Source organism: Sesamum indicum, linkage group LG6 (assembly GCF_026168435.1).
Source record: "Sesamum indicum cultivar Baizhima isolate 11 linkage group LG6, ASM2616843v1, whole genome shotgun sequence".
In the NCBI taxonomy this organism is placed as follows: Eukaryota; Viridiplantae; Streptophyta; class Magnoliopsida; order Lamiales; family Pedaliaceae; genus Sesamum; species Sesamum indicum.
This window is the reverse complement of record NC_142662.1, coordinates 2,293,560-2,311,961: the sequence shown is the minus strand read 5'-3', so window position 1 is coordinate 2,311,961 and position 18,402 is coordinate 2,293,560. Positions and strand designations below refer to the sequence as shown.

The 18,402-nt window shown below is 33.0% G+C and overlaps 3 protein-coding genes and 1 pseudogene across 3 annotated transcripts; all 4 read left to right on the top strand.

The window, feature by feature from the left end:
• Nucleotides 1–380: 380 nt before the first annotated feature.
• On the top strand, nt 381–1,084 carry LOC105165355 (uncharacterized). The gene has a single exon (XM_011084334.2). The coding sequence runs from the start codon at nt 529–531 to the stop codon at nt 982–984; it is 456 nt and encodes a 151-aa protein (XP_011082636.2). The 5' UTR covers nt 381–528; the 3' UTR covers nt 985–1,084.
• A 4,933-nt stretch (nt 1,085–6,017) lies between these two features.
• On the top strand, nt 6,018–7,304 carry LOC105165356 (adenylate isopentenyltransferase 3, chloroplastic pseudogene; annotated as a pseudogene).
• A 3,404-nt stretch (nt 7,305–10,708) lies between these two features.
• Nucleotides 10,709–12,534, top strand: LOC105165357 (putative aspartic proteinase GIP2). The gene has a single exon (XM_011084337.3). The coding sequence runs from the start codon at nt 11,013–11,015 to the stop codon at nt 12,363–12,365; it is 1,353 nt and encodes a 450-aa protein (XP_011082639.2). The 5' UTR covers nt 10,709–11,012; the 3' UTR covers nt 12,366–12,534.
• A 2,642-nt stretch (nt 12,535–15,176) lies between these two features.
• On the top strand, nt 15,177–16,697 carry LOC105165282 (putative aspartic proteinase GIP2). The gene has a single exon (XM_011084246.3). It carries the CDS (start codon nt 15,220–15,222, stop codon nt 16,516–16,518), a length of 1,299 nt encoding a protein of 432 aa, XP_011082548.1. The 5' UTR covers nt 15,177–15,219; the 3' UTR covers nt 16,519–16,697.
• The last annotated feature ends 1,705 nt before the right edge of the window (nt 16,698–18,402 follow it).

The window sequence follows — 18,402 nt, the reverse complement described above, 5'->3', positions numbered from 1 at the left end:
TAATGCTCACATAGAAGGTATGAATTTATAGAAACTTAGTTTTATTTCGAAAGCATGTTTGGCCTTGTAAGAGCATTAGGATGTTCTATTAACTTTTATCATCAAAAGGGTAAAAGAGCCCTAAATTAGGCTAAAAAATCAAATCTACATGAAATTGATATATAAAGGACTAAATCTAATATTGTCGACATTAAAGGACCAAAAGAAATTCGGTCAAAGCTATAGAACTAAAATTTTCTTTTTCCTTAAAAAAAAAAAAAACAAAGTAATGGGATAGATGCTATCTTACCTATCTAACCCTAATAATAATATTTGAAATCTTCACGCATGCATGCCTTCTTTCTACTACAGTTTGCTGCTGCTGCTTTTTTAGAGGACTACAGTTAGCTTCTTCTAAACCTAAAAGTTCACCTAATTCAAGAAACATGAAAAGCTTATGAACCTAAAATTACTCCTCATTATAAGTAGAGAAATTGCAGGAATCACGGTTTATCCCTAGCTCTTCTCTCAGTCTTTTCTCCAAACATCATGGGCGCATCCATTTCCCTCAAATTACTACTGACAATGTTATTTCTGTCGGCAAAAGCCGAAAGCATCTGGGTCCCGAACAAGCCCATCGACCCCGACACTCCACTTTGTGCATCTCAAATTGCGCTGGCAAATCGTGCATGTGCAGTCCTGCCTTACACACCCGTGCCTCCACCGAGCCCTCCGGCCCCTCTGAGCACTCCTGCTGGACCCGGCAGCAGACACTGCCGCAGGCGCGAACACGAACACGAACACGGTCACAGACACTGGAGACGAGACGCGGCGCGCGAAGAGGAATGCTGCCGGTGGTTGAAGGAAGTTGATAATGCGTGTGTTTGTGATGTGTTGCTTCACTTGCCGTCGTTTCTTACTAGGCCTGTGCACAATTACGTTGTTATCGTCGATGATACGTGCGATGTTAAGTTTGAGTGTGGTTCAAGGTTGGTTGGACTCTAATTCCGATGCTCATCACCATCCACCTCATTAATCAACCATTTCTAGAGAGAGAATTGCAAACCATTTCTCTCAGTTCTTTACAATTTGTCAATTCATCTCATGCTTTCTTTCATACTATTAAGTTGTTTAAATTATTATATTTCGTTGATCATACTTTTATACACGGTTTACAAAAAAATTCCTAATATTTGACATAATTATAAATATTCAACTGATCTAATCGCCATTATCCTCAATTAGATTTCTATTCATTTATCGTTGTGAACTGACTAAAATACTCTTGTAGATTATAAATTATAATTTTACTTATTTTCTAATTTTTTTAAATGACTAAGTGGTTTTCAATATTTTTCACAAATTTTCTAATTCTTCATCTACACCCTATTTGACTTTTTTTTAATAATTTTTAAATTTATTTTTTATTAAAAAAATACAATAAAAGAAAAGTTGACAATTTTAAATTTTCATTCAAGAATTACATAACTTTTACATTAAATATTAAAAGGTATTAAATATTTTAAATAATAAAAATAAAATCATAATTATACCAAATTTGAAAAAAACTTATTGTAATTTACCCAATTGATATTGGAATATGAGGAATGTGGAGTGTGAAGACACATTTGGACTCAAACGGGAAAAGGCAGTGATGATATTTTATAGCCAGCCAAGAAATAATTTAAAAAGGTAGAAAGCATTAATCGGAATAGAATCCAACAATTCATGATTGGATTGGATGCTATTCATGTCTCTAATCATTTTAGGGTTATTCCCATTTTAATTACAATATTCACTACGCGGGATTCACACTTCGCCCACTGTATATGGGAAAATATGTAATTTTAATCCAATAATTTAGTGTTACGATTTTTACTTCTGCATGAATTAATTTTTATAATTTAATCCTATAACTTTGAATCTTGATAATTTTAACTTTTTCTTTTCAATTAATTTATCTAAGAATTATATGTGATTTGCACATGATCTAAGTAAATTGGAAATTCCAACCATTAGATGAGGTGATAATCATTAAATTGAGGATTCTAGCTATTCCGCCCATTAAATTGTTGTGTGCAACAATTATAATTTGAAGAAAAAATTGGCCGGTAAAGGACTAAAACTTATCAAAATTAATCAGAATTCCCAATTTAATTGAGTCATGTAGAAATTATATGCAATTTTTTTGCCATGCTGACCGAATAAGGACTAGAATTGCTAAATTTTAAAATTACGAAATTAAATTGCAAAGATCAATTCGTGCATATATATGACAAATGGAAAAAAAATTCTAATTTCAATCCCATAATATAGATGGTGAAATTTTTAGTTTTGTGAATATATGGCAATTTTGTCGTATAATTTGAAGATTTTTTTTACAGTAAATAAACGAAGTTTGCAAGAATAGCCCGAAAAGTGCACGTTCGTCCTCAACATGGGAAATTTTTAAAATTATATGACAAAGCTATTATAATAGATTTATACATGACTAAAATTGCTGCCCCGCCCCGTACTTACAGGACCGAAACTGTAATTTTTCAATAAAAAATATATAAATTAATAAATTCTAGGGTGTAAGATTTTTTATTTTGTTCTTGATTTATGGAAGGTGTAGGGAGTGACATTTGGAAGAAGATGCAATGAGGAATAGTGATTGATAGATTATGGGTTGATTCCAAGCTTATCTGCACATTGTCTTTACAGCCCGAAGAATAAATAAAATTATACAATTAGAGCCATTGAACCATGGAATAGTCCACAAGTTTCCTTAGCTGGACTTCATTTCCATATTTCACTTTCCATTCCCCCATCCCCGAATTTTCTTATCTTCCATTTTAATACCAATTCAGATCATTACAGTTTCATTCACTAAAGTTTGGTGTAATTACATTTATGTGAATTTATTGTGGTTTTAAAAATTACATTTAGCACTTTTGATATTTGTTTTTGTCTAACAAAGAAGTCCATCAATTAGACAAAATTTAGTGAATTTGTTAATATTAACAAGAAAATTGATAATTACCCTCGATTGACTTATTACTCACTTATAGAAGGTCAAACAATTGTTTTCCGACTAAACTACCCTTATAATGGTAAGATATACCTCCTCACATGCATTAACACATGAAAACATATGAGGGTAATTTGATCATAAAATAAATCAGTAATAAGTCAATCAGGAATAAATTTTATTTTTTATTAATATAAGCAAATTTGGTGACTTTCCACAGAAGATAACTTTAGCAGTGTTGGATGTAATTTTCCAAATCACAGAAAATCTAAGTGTAATTACGTCTAACCTCAGGGGGGGTTATAATTATCCATTTTATTTTTTTTATTGAACTTCGACAATTGTGTTTGATTTTGAACTAGAAAATAAACAAGTTGACGCTCAAATAATTTTAAATTATTAAAAATTAAAAACTCTTACTTCAAATTTATAAAAATATGCATCAACAAGAATAAGGATGATATATATAGGTGACTGTGTATTTTTCCTTTCTTTTTTTTTTTAATTTTTTTAGCATTATAATCTCACTTTTCCGTCCAATTTTCAATGAACACAAAATTAGACTATAGAGAAGTTTCATATATATTCAATTTACTTTTATTTTTTCATACATCTATTTTCACCAAATATGATTTATTTTTATTTTTTTATACATCTATTTTTCACCAAAACCAAATAATCTCTAATTTTCAAAATAAAGTTCAGATGATTTTAATTAACTTAAGTCGAGTTCACTTTTTAAATATATTTATTTAAATGTTAATTTCGTAAATATATCATATCATAAATAGTAAATTATTCAGAGAAATTCTCCCTCTCTCCCTCTCCTGAACATTACATCGATTCTTCACGATTCAATCAATATACTAATATAACTGTAAACAAATTATAATAACTCATATAAAATGAGACAAATACTTCCACATTCAATAGAGCTCGAACTCATAACCTCAAACTTATTCATAAAATTCAGTCTTAATTTCAAGCACTAACCTAAAATATGATTTCTCTGTCTTGATGTGAAAAGTCGTTTTAGGAGAGATTGAAAGAGAATACAAATCTTTATAGATTAAAAAAAAAACATTATCATTTTTTCATTTTTCTTTTGGATGGATTCTTATTCAAATTCTGCAATCATGTGCCAACCATTAATATTTATGGACTATTACTGCTTTTTTTTTTTTTTGTATTATTGAAAATATTGAAATTATAATAAAATATTTTATAAGCTATATATAAAATTAATATGTCATAAGAGAAAAATATCCCTATTCATATACTCACACACACACTCTCTCTCACACACACCCCCTCAACTCTCTCTCTCTCTCTCTCACACACACACACACTCTTTCTCTCTCTAGGATTTAAAAATATATTTTAATATTTAATTTTTCTAACATTTCAAAAGACAAAATACTTCATTATTATAGTTAAATGAAAATAAGATTGATATTGATATTATATTTACTGAAAAATATAAATTCAAGATATTATAAATTATATGACTAGAAATAATCATTGAATTAACAAAGAAAATATCAATTATATATCTATATTAATATTCGACTAGCATGAATGTACATATATATATATATATATATCTTATTTTTATTTAAAAGTTTAGGTAATAATTCATCATTTTTTGGTTATTGTAAAAAGATTATCTATTAAATTCTTATTTAGAATTAAATTGGTGTATGCTATTTATAAAAGTATTTTAAAAAGATTTAAAGTAAAATATGTCAAGAAGTAACAACTTATTTTATTCTAATGGTATAATGCCCATTTTAGTCATTTTATCAATAAAGGACCTTATTATGCCAAACACCCTAACATCTTGTAAGATGTTTTCACATCTTATAAGTTTTAACGTCTTATTTTATCCAAACACTTTAGGAGCTTATTTTTAGAATAAGATCCAACATCTTATAAGATGTAGGAACTTATAAGATGTTTTAAAAAAGTTTACCAAACACCCTCTAAATCTCAAATACTTTCATTTTGTTTGGTACGAGAAAAACAGATTGAGAAGAAAAGATTATTTTTATAATTTAACTTAATAACCCTGCTCTTTATTTTGTATTAGAAAATAAATAAATTAATATTATACTAGTATAATTTTAGTATATCAAAATTTAATTAATAATATTTTTTGTGAAACAAGAAACAAGAATATTTTTTGTTAATAAAAAAAATTCATTATTGACTACGGTAGTTTTACATTGATTTATTTATCTACTTTGACGATTATGTATAGTATTACCAGCGAATGAGAATAAAAGTGGAGGATAGAGTAAATAAAAATAATATATATATATATTTTCTTTTTGGCTTTATATTTTCACTTTTTCACCCAATTTTGAACGAAAACAAAATTAAATTCCGAAAGAGTTTCATATACATCAAATTTTACTTTCCCTCTATTTTTTACCCTAAAAAAAACATCAAGCTATCTCTTATATGTTCCTTTTTATTTTCACTTCTCTTATACTCCAACTTTTCACCCTAACCAGACATACTCTTAGCACTATTGTCCTAAAAAATATCGAATAATTTAATTTAATATTATCTATACTAATATAAAAAAAACTCTTTATACTTACATTTGGTAGCTAATGATACCGTAATTATACTTTTAATTAGATAATTTTAAAAAGTTAATTATAATTTTTTTTTAAAAAAGTGATTCTGTATCATTTTAATACCAGTATCCAATTCTTTTATTATATTTATAATACCTCATATTCTTTTTTTTTGTTTCTTTCATTTTTTAAATATAATTTATTATTTTATATATTTTATTATTATTTATAAATTATTTATTATATACACACAGCATAACTATTAATATATATACATTTAAAGATTTATGGGAATTAGTTAGAGGGCCATACTTTTTAAAATTATATATCAATTGGAAAGTGAAAGGCACTTTAATGAAATGAATCTTCACTTTGATGTTTTAGGCTCCATAAATACTCCCCCAATTATTGCTCCTTTCTTGAATTGCCTTTTAATTTCTCTTTTACTCCCAACATTTTATTATTATTATTATTATCCTGCATTATAATTCTTCCTCCAATTTCTCCTCTCTTTCCTTTTCTTTTTCCTATTTTAATACATTTTCGAGTTGCCGCGTTTGGTTCTTGCCAAAAGAACTCTTTTTCTTTTCTTTTTTTTTTCAATTTATTAACAAATTCATATAAATAAAAAGAAAAAGAAAAAATGAAATTGTCACTGCCACTGTACAGACAGATACAACCATCTTTGTACGTTCCAACCAACAATTATCAACTCCTCCGCCAACCGCCGCCTAAGGACAAGGTGGTGGTGGTGCTGGGCGCCACCGGCACCGGAAAGTCTCGCCTCTCTATTGACCTCGCCACCCGTTTCGCGGCGGAGGTGATAAACTCTGATAAAATGCAAGTCTACCAAGGACTGGACGTGGCCACTAACAAAATCACTGACGAAGAGCGCTGCGGTGTGCCCCACCACCTCCTTGGGATCGTTGATCCTGAGTCCGACTTCTCCGCCTCGGACTTCCGCGCCATGGCGTCTGTTTCCTTGAAGTCGATACTCCGCCGGCGACATCTGCCGGTGGTCGTCGGAGGGTCAAATTCGTTCGTGGAGGCACTGGTGGACAAGAGTTTTCGATCGCGATACGATTGCTGTTTCCTCTGGGTGGATGTAGCGAGGCCTGTGCTTGATTCCTTCGTATCTGATCGGGTTGATCGGATGGTGGAGAGAGGAATGGTGAAAGAAGTTCGAGATTTCTTCAAACCTAACGCCGACTATTCCAAGGGGATTCGGAGGGCGATCGGAGTCCCCGAGTTCGATATGTTTTTCCGAGCGGAATCGTTCTGCGACGAGGAAACTCAGGCGAGAAATTTCGCTGACGCGATTGATAAAATAAAGACGAACACAAGCAGACTGGCGCGACGCCAGCTAGAGAAGATTCACCGGCTGAGGAACACGAAAGGCTGGATGATGCACCGCCTTGACGCGACTGACGTGTTCAGGAAACGCGGCGGAGAGGCGGACGCTGCGTGGGAGGATCTGGTGGCTGGGCCTGGCATCGCCGTCGTCAGGAGGTTCATATATAATATGGAGCCTGTGGGTTGCGGCGGTGTGACGGCGGTGAGAGACAGAGCATCTTTAATGGCAACAGCATCTTATTAGGCAGCAAATTGTTTAAGTACTACCATTTCGATTATTCTGATGAGCGCGCTTTTGTTAATTCATGAGGAAATATTTGTTTTTTATGCTAATATCAATCGCTAATAGTTGATATTACTAAGTTCATATTTCATAAAAGAAAATTTTATATTATATTATTCCTTCCACTCGATTCAATTCATTATGCCCCTCCATGTTCAAATCAGTTTTACTCTAATCAAATTAATTACATAGCAAATATGGTATACTTGTCATCTAATTGATCAAAATTTTGAATTATATACTAGTCACACAACAAGTGTATTATACTAATCATTTAAGTAGGTATAATGTGACCAAACTTGACCCGAACTAAAATTTTTCAGTTTTTACAACGACTCAAATCCAAACTCTTTGCCACGCAATGAAACTCTATAATCGTAAGGTTTCATGTTTTTTTGGCATCAAATTCTCGAAATCTTGAATACTATATTTTAAAATGACCCATAATTTGCTTTACAAAATCGGAGAAAATTACACATTTATATAAGAACAAGCTTTCAACCATTGAATGGTATTTTTGAAGAGAAAAGTCGTGGGTTCATCTTTATTTTTAGAGATTGTAACTATTTTTATTTAAATTCATAAAAAAATTATTTCTCCATATTTTGCTAGTACTATAATTTATTTTTACAGACAAAAAAATTACTAACTAGACATGCACAACTTATTTACCTATCATAGGCAATTACAATATAAATGGTATGCAATAATTTAATTATAAATTAACGATTTGTTTGGTTCAAGTGAGAGAAAAAGAGGGAAAAAAGAGTACATTTTCATTATCTGATATGATTGGAAGGAGAGTAAAATTCAAATACTTCTCGTTGTTTGGTAAGAAAAATTAGATTAATAAGAAAAAACTAATTTTTATGATTTTATGATTAATAATTTTTTTTATTTTATATTAGAAGATAAATAAGTTAATAGTATACTAAAATAATTCAGCGCCCATGAATTATATGATAAGTGCAATATACCATTTGATTGATTTAAAATTTAAGAATTAATTTTGTTCGACGAAACTTGATTTTGATAAAAAAAAAAAAAAGAAAAATTCCCAATTCTTTAAAGGGTTAAATGCAACTTTGGTCCCGTATCTATGGGAGTTTGGCAATTTGGTCCTCTAACTTTTGTTGTATGGCAATTTAGTCCTTTAACTTCTAAATATTCGTTGTTTTGGTCCTTTAGCTAGACTAATGTCCATTTTGCCCTTCTATAGAAAAAGCCCTCATAATCAATACATATGCTCTTAGTTTGGCCCAACATACTTTTGAAATAGAATTAAGCCTCTATAAATTCATATATTACTTTGACCACCTTGTTTTGGGTATTTCAAATTCTCGATTTTACGGACTTCTTCCAAACACACTACTATAATATATGGTTCACAGGCACTTGACTCATTCAGCAATAAAACAATACAATCCTATTTCGTCTCTTACCTTAGGGCGTAAAAGATACTCAAGAACAAAGACTTAATAAAATTTTTGGGTAAATAAGTTGAACAGAAACCTTTACTTTATTGAAAAAATATATGAAATATTATATAAATATTTTATTTCTCTATTAGAGGAGACAACTATTTAGCCTATCATAAGAAAGAGGATTGGACTTTGTGGGGAAATCCCATACACTGAAAAATTTAAAGCTCAAAACTATGAAAAGACTCAAAATATCTATGAAATGAAGAGTTGAAGAAGTTTTCTGATGTCCCCCATCTGCTTCCTATCCTTCTGATTTATAATAGCCTGTGGACTTCCATCTCGAACTTCAAACTTGTTTTAAATTACGTCATTGCTCATTATCTTCTTTGTCCTTCTTTATTCCAGTTGTTGGTCATGATATAACTTTTTGACCATGTGCCAGCTGGTTATCAATTCTTTCTGACTGTTGGTTTATTTATTTATTTTTTCTGCCGATAGTCTTCCTTTTGATTTTTTACATTCTGAGGATTTTATCCATTCTTGTAAAAATTCTTCCTTTTACCCTTGTTGCTTTTTTATTCGAGTTTCTTTTATGTTACCCGAATCTTGGTCTCGAACAGAGGTTTCTCTTATTTTTCACAGTTAGGGCGTACATGGTTATATCATTGCCCCACATGCAACATATTGCATGTCTTCATCCTCGTGGTCTTGGTTCCAGGCAGCTTATTCTATTAGAAACTGGAATAGTAATGGTATTTGGAATGGTTAGCCATTAATTAAGAACACCTCTTTGAAATAGTTCTAACAATGGTATCTAGAATGAAACGTTCACTTGAGGAACTCGTGTTTAGAATTATTTTATTACCGGTATTTGGAACGGTTATTTATTTAAATTTATAACATTTTCTTTACCATTACTAAAACTATTCCTTGTTTTTTAATTTTATAATTTATTTATATTTTATAATTTATTAATATATTTAATAAATTTGAATAAATAAATAAATTTATACATTTTAATAAATTTTTATATATAATTAAATTATTTTAATGAATTTTTAATTAATTGTATTTTATGAATTTAATTAATTTAATAAATATAAAATAATAGAATGTTATAAACATTATGAAACATGAATAATTAAGAAAAAATATTATATTAATATAAAAAAATTATTTAATTATAAAAAAAATATAAAACCTAATCTAACGCCACCTTGTCAGCCACGTTCATATCGTCCTAACTTGAGGTCGAGGGGTCTGTCGAAGCCGGTGCTGTGGTCGACAAGGAAGCCCTCATCTCCCTCATCATGGCCATCTTATCGATCATCATGAGCTCGAGGCAACTGATGCAGTCCTCCAATCTCCCCCTACGCCGCAACCACCCTTCCCTCCTTTCTTTAGTTTCCATGGACCTCCTCTTCATCCCGCGTGCCCCCGCCCCCCCTCTATCCCCTCCCCATTGCTATCGTCTCTCTCTCCTCTCCTGTCACCACCTCCACTTCCCCTCCATGCCCATCCCCCTCCCTCTCTTCCCTCTCTTGTCATCGCCACCTTCCCCCGCCCCCTCCCTATCTCATCGTTGCACCCCTCCCTCTTCCCCTTATCTTGTCACCAACCATCTCTCTCCATATATATATATGGGTAAATTACAAATGTTTCTTTTGAATTTTGACATAATTATAAATATCCCTTATCGTCTCAAATAAAAAGTAATTATGTAGTCTTTAAATGGTAAAGTGGACCTTACTATTTTACCCTTGTTGAATTTTTTTTAAAAAATAAAAAAAAAATATTCAAAAAAATGTAAAAAGATTTTAGGGTGGGTAAAATGAATAATCTAGATGGAATATTAGTTAAATCAGCTTATAAATATAATTGTATAATTAAAAATTAAAAAAATGCACGTGAACTACATGGAATTGCTTGAGCGGTGTAATTGCTCTATTATAAAAAAACAGAGACATAATTTTTTTTAACAATAATATAAATTATTCATTTATAGAATTACATAGAGATAAATACGCCTACATAAATTATATTAAACCCGATAATAATATGTGTGCACGTATATAGTACAAACCAACCCATACATGCATGCAAGTTGGGTTAAACTACGCCCAATGGCCCTCAATCATGATAATGTGAAGTCAGAAGTAGCCAATTTCAGATGCAAACTAGCTAAAAATTTCATATTGTTTTCTTGCAAACATATGCTAACCCCATGTTCTACAACAAATTAAACGTGCCCTTGTTGCTCGTTTTTTAAAATTATGTTACCATAAAAGATTACAGGCCCCTCTCTCTCTCTCTCTCTATATATATATATATATACACATATATATACATGTATGTATATGCATCTTCCCAGCTGAATGCGCAGTCGAAAGCTATCAAAAATGTCGTCTTCTTCTCTCATTACCACCTTAGTTCTGCTCTCTTTCATTTTTGTGCAGTTTTCAACTCTTGTACTGTGCTCTCAAGCAACAACACTTTTCAGCCCAATCAAGAAAGATGCAAACAGCAACTTGTATACCATGTTACTTTACCTGAAAACCCCTCTGCAGCCCTCACAATTACACATAGACCTCGGCTTCTACCTCCCCTGGTACGACTGTGCCCGCCACTACAAGTCCTCTTCTTACCAGCCTGTCATCTATAATTCTTCTCTCTGTCTAGACCTCGACACAAAGGCCTATGGCAACTGTTTCAATAAACCCGGTCCAGGTTGCTCCAACGACACCTGCACCTTCTTCCCTGAGAACCCCGTTACCGGGAAAGGTGGCCTGGGCGAGATCCTAACCGACAGATTCACCTTGCCCACCGCCAAGAATCCGGCTCAGCTCGGGGCTGTCTCTCAGATCGTACTTTCTTGCACTCTCCCCAATAAATATTCCAAGATCTATCGTGGTCTAGCCAGAGGATCGACCGGTTTAGCCACTCTGGGCCGGTTCAACTACTCTCTTTCTGCTCAAATCAGCCGGGGCTCCTCTTCTCCATGGATATTCGCATTGTGTTTGCCCAGTTCGTCAAATGCTTCGGGTGTAGCTCTCTTTAACTCCGCCGGTCCGTACAATTTCTCTCCCAAAATCGACGCTTCAGAATTGCTCACTTACACTCCACTCATCTCGGGCCCACGAGGATCCGACACAAAGATCTTCTACTGGTACAAGTCTCCGGATTATTACATAGGGCTGACTTCATTTAGAGTAAATGACAAAGTCGTGCTTTTGAACCAGACGCTTTTAGCCATTGATGAGAACGGACTTGGAGGGACAAAACTTAGTACATCTAAGCAATACACAGTGCTGCAAAGTTCAATCTTCAAGGCTTTGACAGATGCATTTGTGAAGGAATCTGATGCCCTCAACCTGACCCGAGTCAAGCCTGTGGCGCCATTCAGTGTGTGTTATGCAGCAGATAAGATTTCAAGCACCCGCGTGGGTCCAGCAGTTCCAGCCATTGATCTTGTGTTGGGGAACGATAAAGTCTTGTGGAGAATCTATGGATCGAATTCAATGGTGAGGATGAAGAATGAAGATGGGGAGGCATGGTGCTTGGGGTTTGAAGATGGTGGGGCTGACCCCAAGACAGCAATTGTGATTGGAGGACATCAGCTGGAGGACAATTTGATGCAGTTTGACTTGGAGCGTGAGAGATTGGGATTTAGTTCATCACTTCTGCTGCGAAGCACAACTTGTGGCAATTTCGGCTTCAAAGCCAATTGATTTGTTGTACGTGTGTGCTACACTTATTATATAATTAATTTAATTTTAAATTTAAGTAAAAATTTCTCCTAAATGATATTAGTGCCCGGATGATGTCCGAAGTGCTCCAGTTTCTATATACATTAATGTTGAGAGATTTGAAAAAATAAAGCGGCTTCCAATTTTGGCATTCTCATTTTGTGATCAAGTTCGGTCATATATGAACTTGAACAAGTTTCGATTCAATTAATATTGTCCAAACATAGATTAACATTAACAAGGTTCAGTTGATTCTGTCAACAACCCTTTACATATGTGTATATATGTGATCCATGGACGTTATTAGGGTGACTTACACTTTTGATTATGTTAAATGTAATTTATCCATATGTATTAAGGAAAATGAACAAAACTCTCATGTAAAGTAAAGCATTAATTTGCTCCACCATATTTTTAAAATAGAGCAAAAACTCCCCCTAACGCGTTCGTGAATGACACGCACCCTTTTGTTATTTTTTATTTTTAATTTAAAATAATATTTATGTTTTCGTTTAAAAATTATTGGATCTTGATTTCAATTTAAGGTCTAAATTTAATCAATAAATTAATGATGTAAATTTTATCTAATTCATTTATTAAATTTTATCTAATTTGAATCAACGATTTAGATTTAATTTAATAAGAATTAAAATTACATATATTATATATAATCAAATTTTGAATATATATATATATACTTATATAACACGATATATATATAGAGAGAGAGATGGGAGAGGTGGGTGTTGAAGGGGAGGAGGAGAGCAGGTATTGACGTGCCTGGGAGGAAGGGGAAGGGCCAGTGATAGGCTGGGGAAGGGGTTGGATCTGGGAAGCAAGACTGGGGAGGGGGGTGAATTTGGGGAGGAACAGGAAGGGGGTAGACATGGGAGGGGGGAAGAAGGAGGAGGCAGCAATGCTGAAAGGGATGGAGGCGGGTGGCAATGCAGAGGACGAGGGGAGGGGCAAGGGGGCGGAAGCACGAGTGGGGCAATGAATAGGACTATCCTTACAGTACTTCTTTATTTCTTTTGAAAACATAAAAACTTGTAAAAAAATCGAGCAAGGATGGGCAAATTTTAAAATTATTAAAAAAAAAAAATCCACTAAGTCCATACAAAATTTTAATTTTTATTAAAAATAAGTAAAATTATAATTTATAATTCACAAGAGGATATCGATGAGTTCATCGCAAAAAATGAACGAAAACCTAACAAAAATTAATAGATTAAATTTTTTAGATAGCCGTTAAAATTAAAAAAAATATATTAATAATTTTCTAAATAATAAAATATATTTATAATTATGTTAAATTTTTAAAGAGCTCGTCGTAATTTATCTAATTATTAAATACTCTCTCTCAATGATGAGTTATTTTCTTCCTTCATATCTTGAATAGTCAACTATATATATTCCATCTTATCTTATACTTCATTATAACTAACAAATAATATTAAATTTGACTTGAAACCGTGTTCAAATCAAATTTCCATTTGACCAGCACGTTAAAATATTATTAGATCTCCTAATCCTATTATTTTGTGAGGCAGTCAAGAATCAGATGCTCCCACGACCTTTCTATAATCTTATTTTTAGGCTATAATTATACGGTTATATTAATATATATGTCAATAAATTAAAGGGATAATTATACTCTTTTTCTTTTAGTGTAATTACATATAAAATTTTTGTAGTTTGAAAAATTACATATATCCCTTCTGAAAGATTGCTTCCGTCTAATAAATAAATCCCTTTGATAGTCAAAATTCACCAAATTCATTGATACTAACAAAAAAAGCTGAATGAAAATTGATATTTACTCTTAATTGACTTATTATTGATCAACTAATTTTTTTCTGTCTAAACCACCCTTATAACGATGAAGATATACCTTCTAACATGCATTAACGCGTGAGGACGTATGAGGGTAATTTGATCATAAAAAAGTTGATTTGATATGAGATAAAAAATCAGTTGCAATAAGTCAATCGAAGGTAAATATAGATTTTTTTCTATTTTTTAATTAATATTGATAAATGCAATGAATTATAACTAATAGAGAGATTTATTTGTTAGACAAAGGCAAAACTTCAAGGGTATTAGATGTAATTTTTCAAACCACAAATGTACTCTGCGTGTAATTGTACAAAACCTCATGAAGGAGAGTCTAGTTATCCTAAATTATATAATGCATCAATTCGATCAATACATCAATATTATTAAGAAATTGTGAAATCAATATAACGAAATAACATACATAAATTAAGTAAAACTTAAACTCGTAACCTCGAACTTGATTATGGAATCTCAATTTTAACAACTAAACTAAAATATTATTAATATAATTTTATCTTGGCGACGAGCCTTGATTATGACAAAGAAAATAAAGCTAATACAGGAAAACTCTAAATCCCAAAAATAATTTAAATCCCGATTCAATATATATATATTGATGAAAATTAATTCAAATGAATAACATCTATTATATATATGATTAATGGAAGTGATAAATTTAATTCCAATCAAAATTTTTATTTCTTTAAAATCACTTTAAATATATGATTATTTGATTTATTTAAACAATATCATGGGCTTGCATAGCAATAATTGCATCAGCATTACAATTCTCTAGGCTATAAAGATATCAGAAATTTGGTCAATAGTCCAAAGTCTGAAACCTACATATTTCTAGATCTACTGAGTTGTCATAAATTGACATTCACAAAACATTATGCCTTATCCCCACAACGTCACGGCCGACAACAAGCTCTAGCTAACTTATAAATACAAGTGTATACCGTTAACACTATGAAACAATCCATCTCTTCGTAGCAATATGGCATCCTCACTTGCATTCTTTCTTCCCTTTCTGCTCCTATTCTTGTCCATTTCTCATGCCCAACGCTCGTTTCGGCCCGATGCTCTCGTTCTTCGGGTGAGGAAAGACGTGTCTACCCTTCAATATGTCACCATGATCAACCAAAGAACACCTCTAGTGCCTGTAAACCTCGTCGTCCATCTTGGAGGTCAGTTCTTGTGGGTGGATTGTGACAACAACTACGTTTCATCCTCTTACCGGCCTGTTCGTTGCCGGTCCGCTCAATGCTCCCGGGCTGGGTCCACTTCCTGTGGTGATTGCTTCAATGGGCCAAGACCCGGCTGCAACAACAACACGTGTGGTGTCATTCCTGACAACCCTTTCACCCGTACCGCCACTGGTGGCGAGCTCGCTGAGGATGTCGTCTCCGTCCAATCAACTGATGGCTCCAATCCCGGCCCATTGGTCACCGTGCCTCGGTTCATATTCTCGTGCGCGCCCACGTTTCTCCTCCAGGGCCTGGCTAGCGGGACAACAGGCCTAGCGGGTCTTGGCAGGGCCCGGATTGGGTTTCCCTCGCAATTCGCTGCCGCCTTCAGCTTCCGCCGGAAATTCGCCATTTGCCTGTCGGCCTCAGCCAATGGAGTCATATTTTTCGGCGATGGCCCATACAACTTCCTCCCCAATATCGAGATCTCGCAACTCAGATCCACGCCGCTATATATAAACCCAGTCAGCACAGCGTCGGCTTTCTCTCAAGGCGAGCCCTCCACCGAATACTTCATCCGCGTGAACTCCATCAGAATCGAGGGCAACCCCATCACAATAAACACCACACTGCTGAACATCGACAGCCAAGGCAACGGCGGAACGAAGATCAGCACCGTCAACCCTTACACTCTGCTGGAAACCTCCATCTACAGGGCATTCACCTCCGCCTACATTCAAGCAGCCGCAGCCAGGAACATCAGCAGAGTCGCCGGAGTCGCGCCTTTCGACGTGTGTTTCAGCAGCGAAAACGTTTTCAGCACGCGGGTGGGGCCGTCTGTGCCGTACATCGACCTGGTATTACAAGGGCAGGACGCTGTCTGGACGATCACGGGTTCCAACTCGATGGTTCAGGTTAATGACAATGTTCTGTGTCTCGGGTTCTTGGATGGAGGGTCGAACCCCAGGACGTCGATCGTGATCGGAGGATATCAGTTGGAGGATAATCTGTTGCAATTCGACTTGGCTGCTTCGAGGTTGGGGTTCAGCTCCACGTTATTGGGCAGGCGAACTACGTGTGCCAACTTCAACTTCACATCCAATGCCTAGAAAATTAAAATTGAATTTCAATCGTCCGTTTTTAATATGCATGTTTGTGATTGTATACTATTTATTTGATATACTTGGAATAATCGGAAGCATATGCTAGTTTCACTGATTATCATTATGTTGTTCAGCTTTTAATTTTTGAATAGTAATTAAAATAAAAATATATTGATTTACACGTACTCTCGTTTGAATCATATTAGTTTGATACTACATTTTAATATGATATACAATCTCATTAATTATAATATTTAATCATGACTAATTGTAATGGTTAAAATTAATAATCAAGTATATAGTTATTGACCACGGTACACAACGGTTGTTGACCATATTTTTTTGCGGGAAGTGGCTAAAACATTTTTCATATATAGCTTTTGTTTTACCATAACTCTTAATTAGTTGTAGCAAATGAATTTTTTCATGGTGGAAAAGTTACTCTTTTTGTATCAATTTATTTTATTTAAACGTGGTAAATAAATAGTTATTTACCACGATTTTTAGATAGTCATTAATATTATAGTCAATATTAATTTTTTTTCTTAGTGTAGTCCAAGCATATTGTCACTCCACATAAAAACCTACAGAAAATTAAAAAAAGAGATAAACATTGGTTCTCTATGGTTTAAAAAATTACAACTAATACCCCTAAAGTCTGCTTTCGTCTAACAAGTAAATTCATCCGTTAGTCAAAATTTATAAAATTTACTTAGATTAATTACACCAAATCTCAAAGGATTTACGTATAATTACACTAAATTTCAGGAGAGGAAAGTATAATTATCCCTTAAAAAAAATATAATCCGCTGAAAATGAAACATAAATTTTTCCTGAAGTTTCTTTCACGAAAAGAAAGATTTGGAATTGATATTTAGAGTTGAAATAGTTGCAAGAAAGTTACGTCTCATAATGTTATAATTTTAACGTGTTAAATTATAGTTAGGCCACCCTTACTTCATATAATTAACTAGAATATCACTCATAATCCTTATTAATCAGTCCGTGACAATGTACTTCAGCCCGAAACAAATACTGATTGATGGGTGATTTGCATTCCGAATTGATAGTATGTATTAACAAATCATGATGGTCCATTATGTTGTGATTAGTTTTGGGCTTCCATTTATATCATCATCTCTTGTAGTATTGTATCTATTTTACACGTCAATTATATTAAATTCCCTCAACAAACCATCTGCATGACGTGATTGATAGCGACTATTTTATTTTTTTTATAAGGATAACATAATCTTTCGATTATTTACATACATGCTGATTGATTGATTGCAGATAGTACAACAACTACAATCAAGTTTTAATCCCTAGTTCAATAATATACAGTAAACAAAACATTAATCAATCATATATTTTAATTATTACAACTTTAATTATATTCTTATCATTTCACAAAAAGTAGAGGTGATCTTAATTCATTAAACTATATATATCAAGAATGGTCAATATTTGAAATATTATCTATGATATGACCCAATATATAGCCAGCTAATCTAGACATGTCACATCGTACTGGTTATAGATTCGATCTTTCTTGAAATTATCAAGGCAATCTTAGTTTACGTATCTTTTCATCATCCACAATTAAATTAATAGTTTGGTAGAAAAATGCAACCATCCATCACTTGGAAAAGTCAAGAAAATAAGAAAAGGACATATATCAATGTATTGAATTTTTACAAACTTTGTTTTTATTTTTAGCTAATATATATATATGTGTGGACTATGAAATATAATAAAACAAAATTACATGAACCAAAGACCAATAAAAAATAAGGACTTACGGTGTTATTAATTTTATCCTTATAGTAATTTTTTATTTTTGTAGGAAAAAAAATGGACGAGACGGTTGCAAAAAAATTATAAAGATAA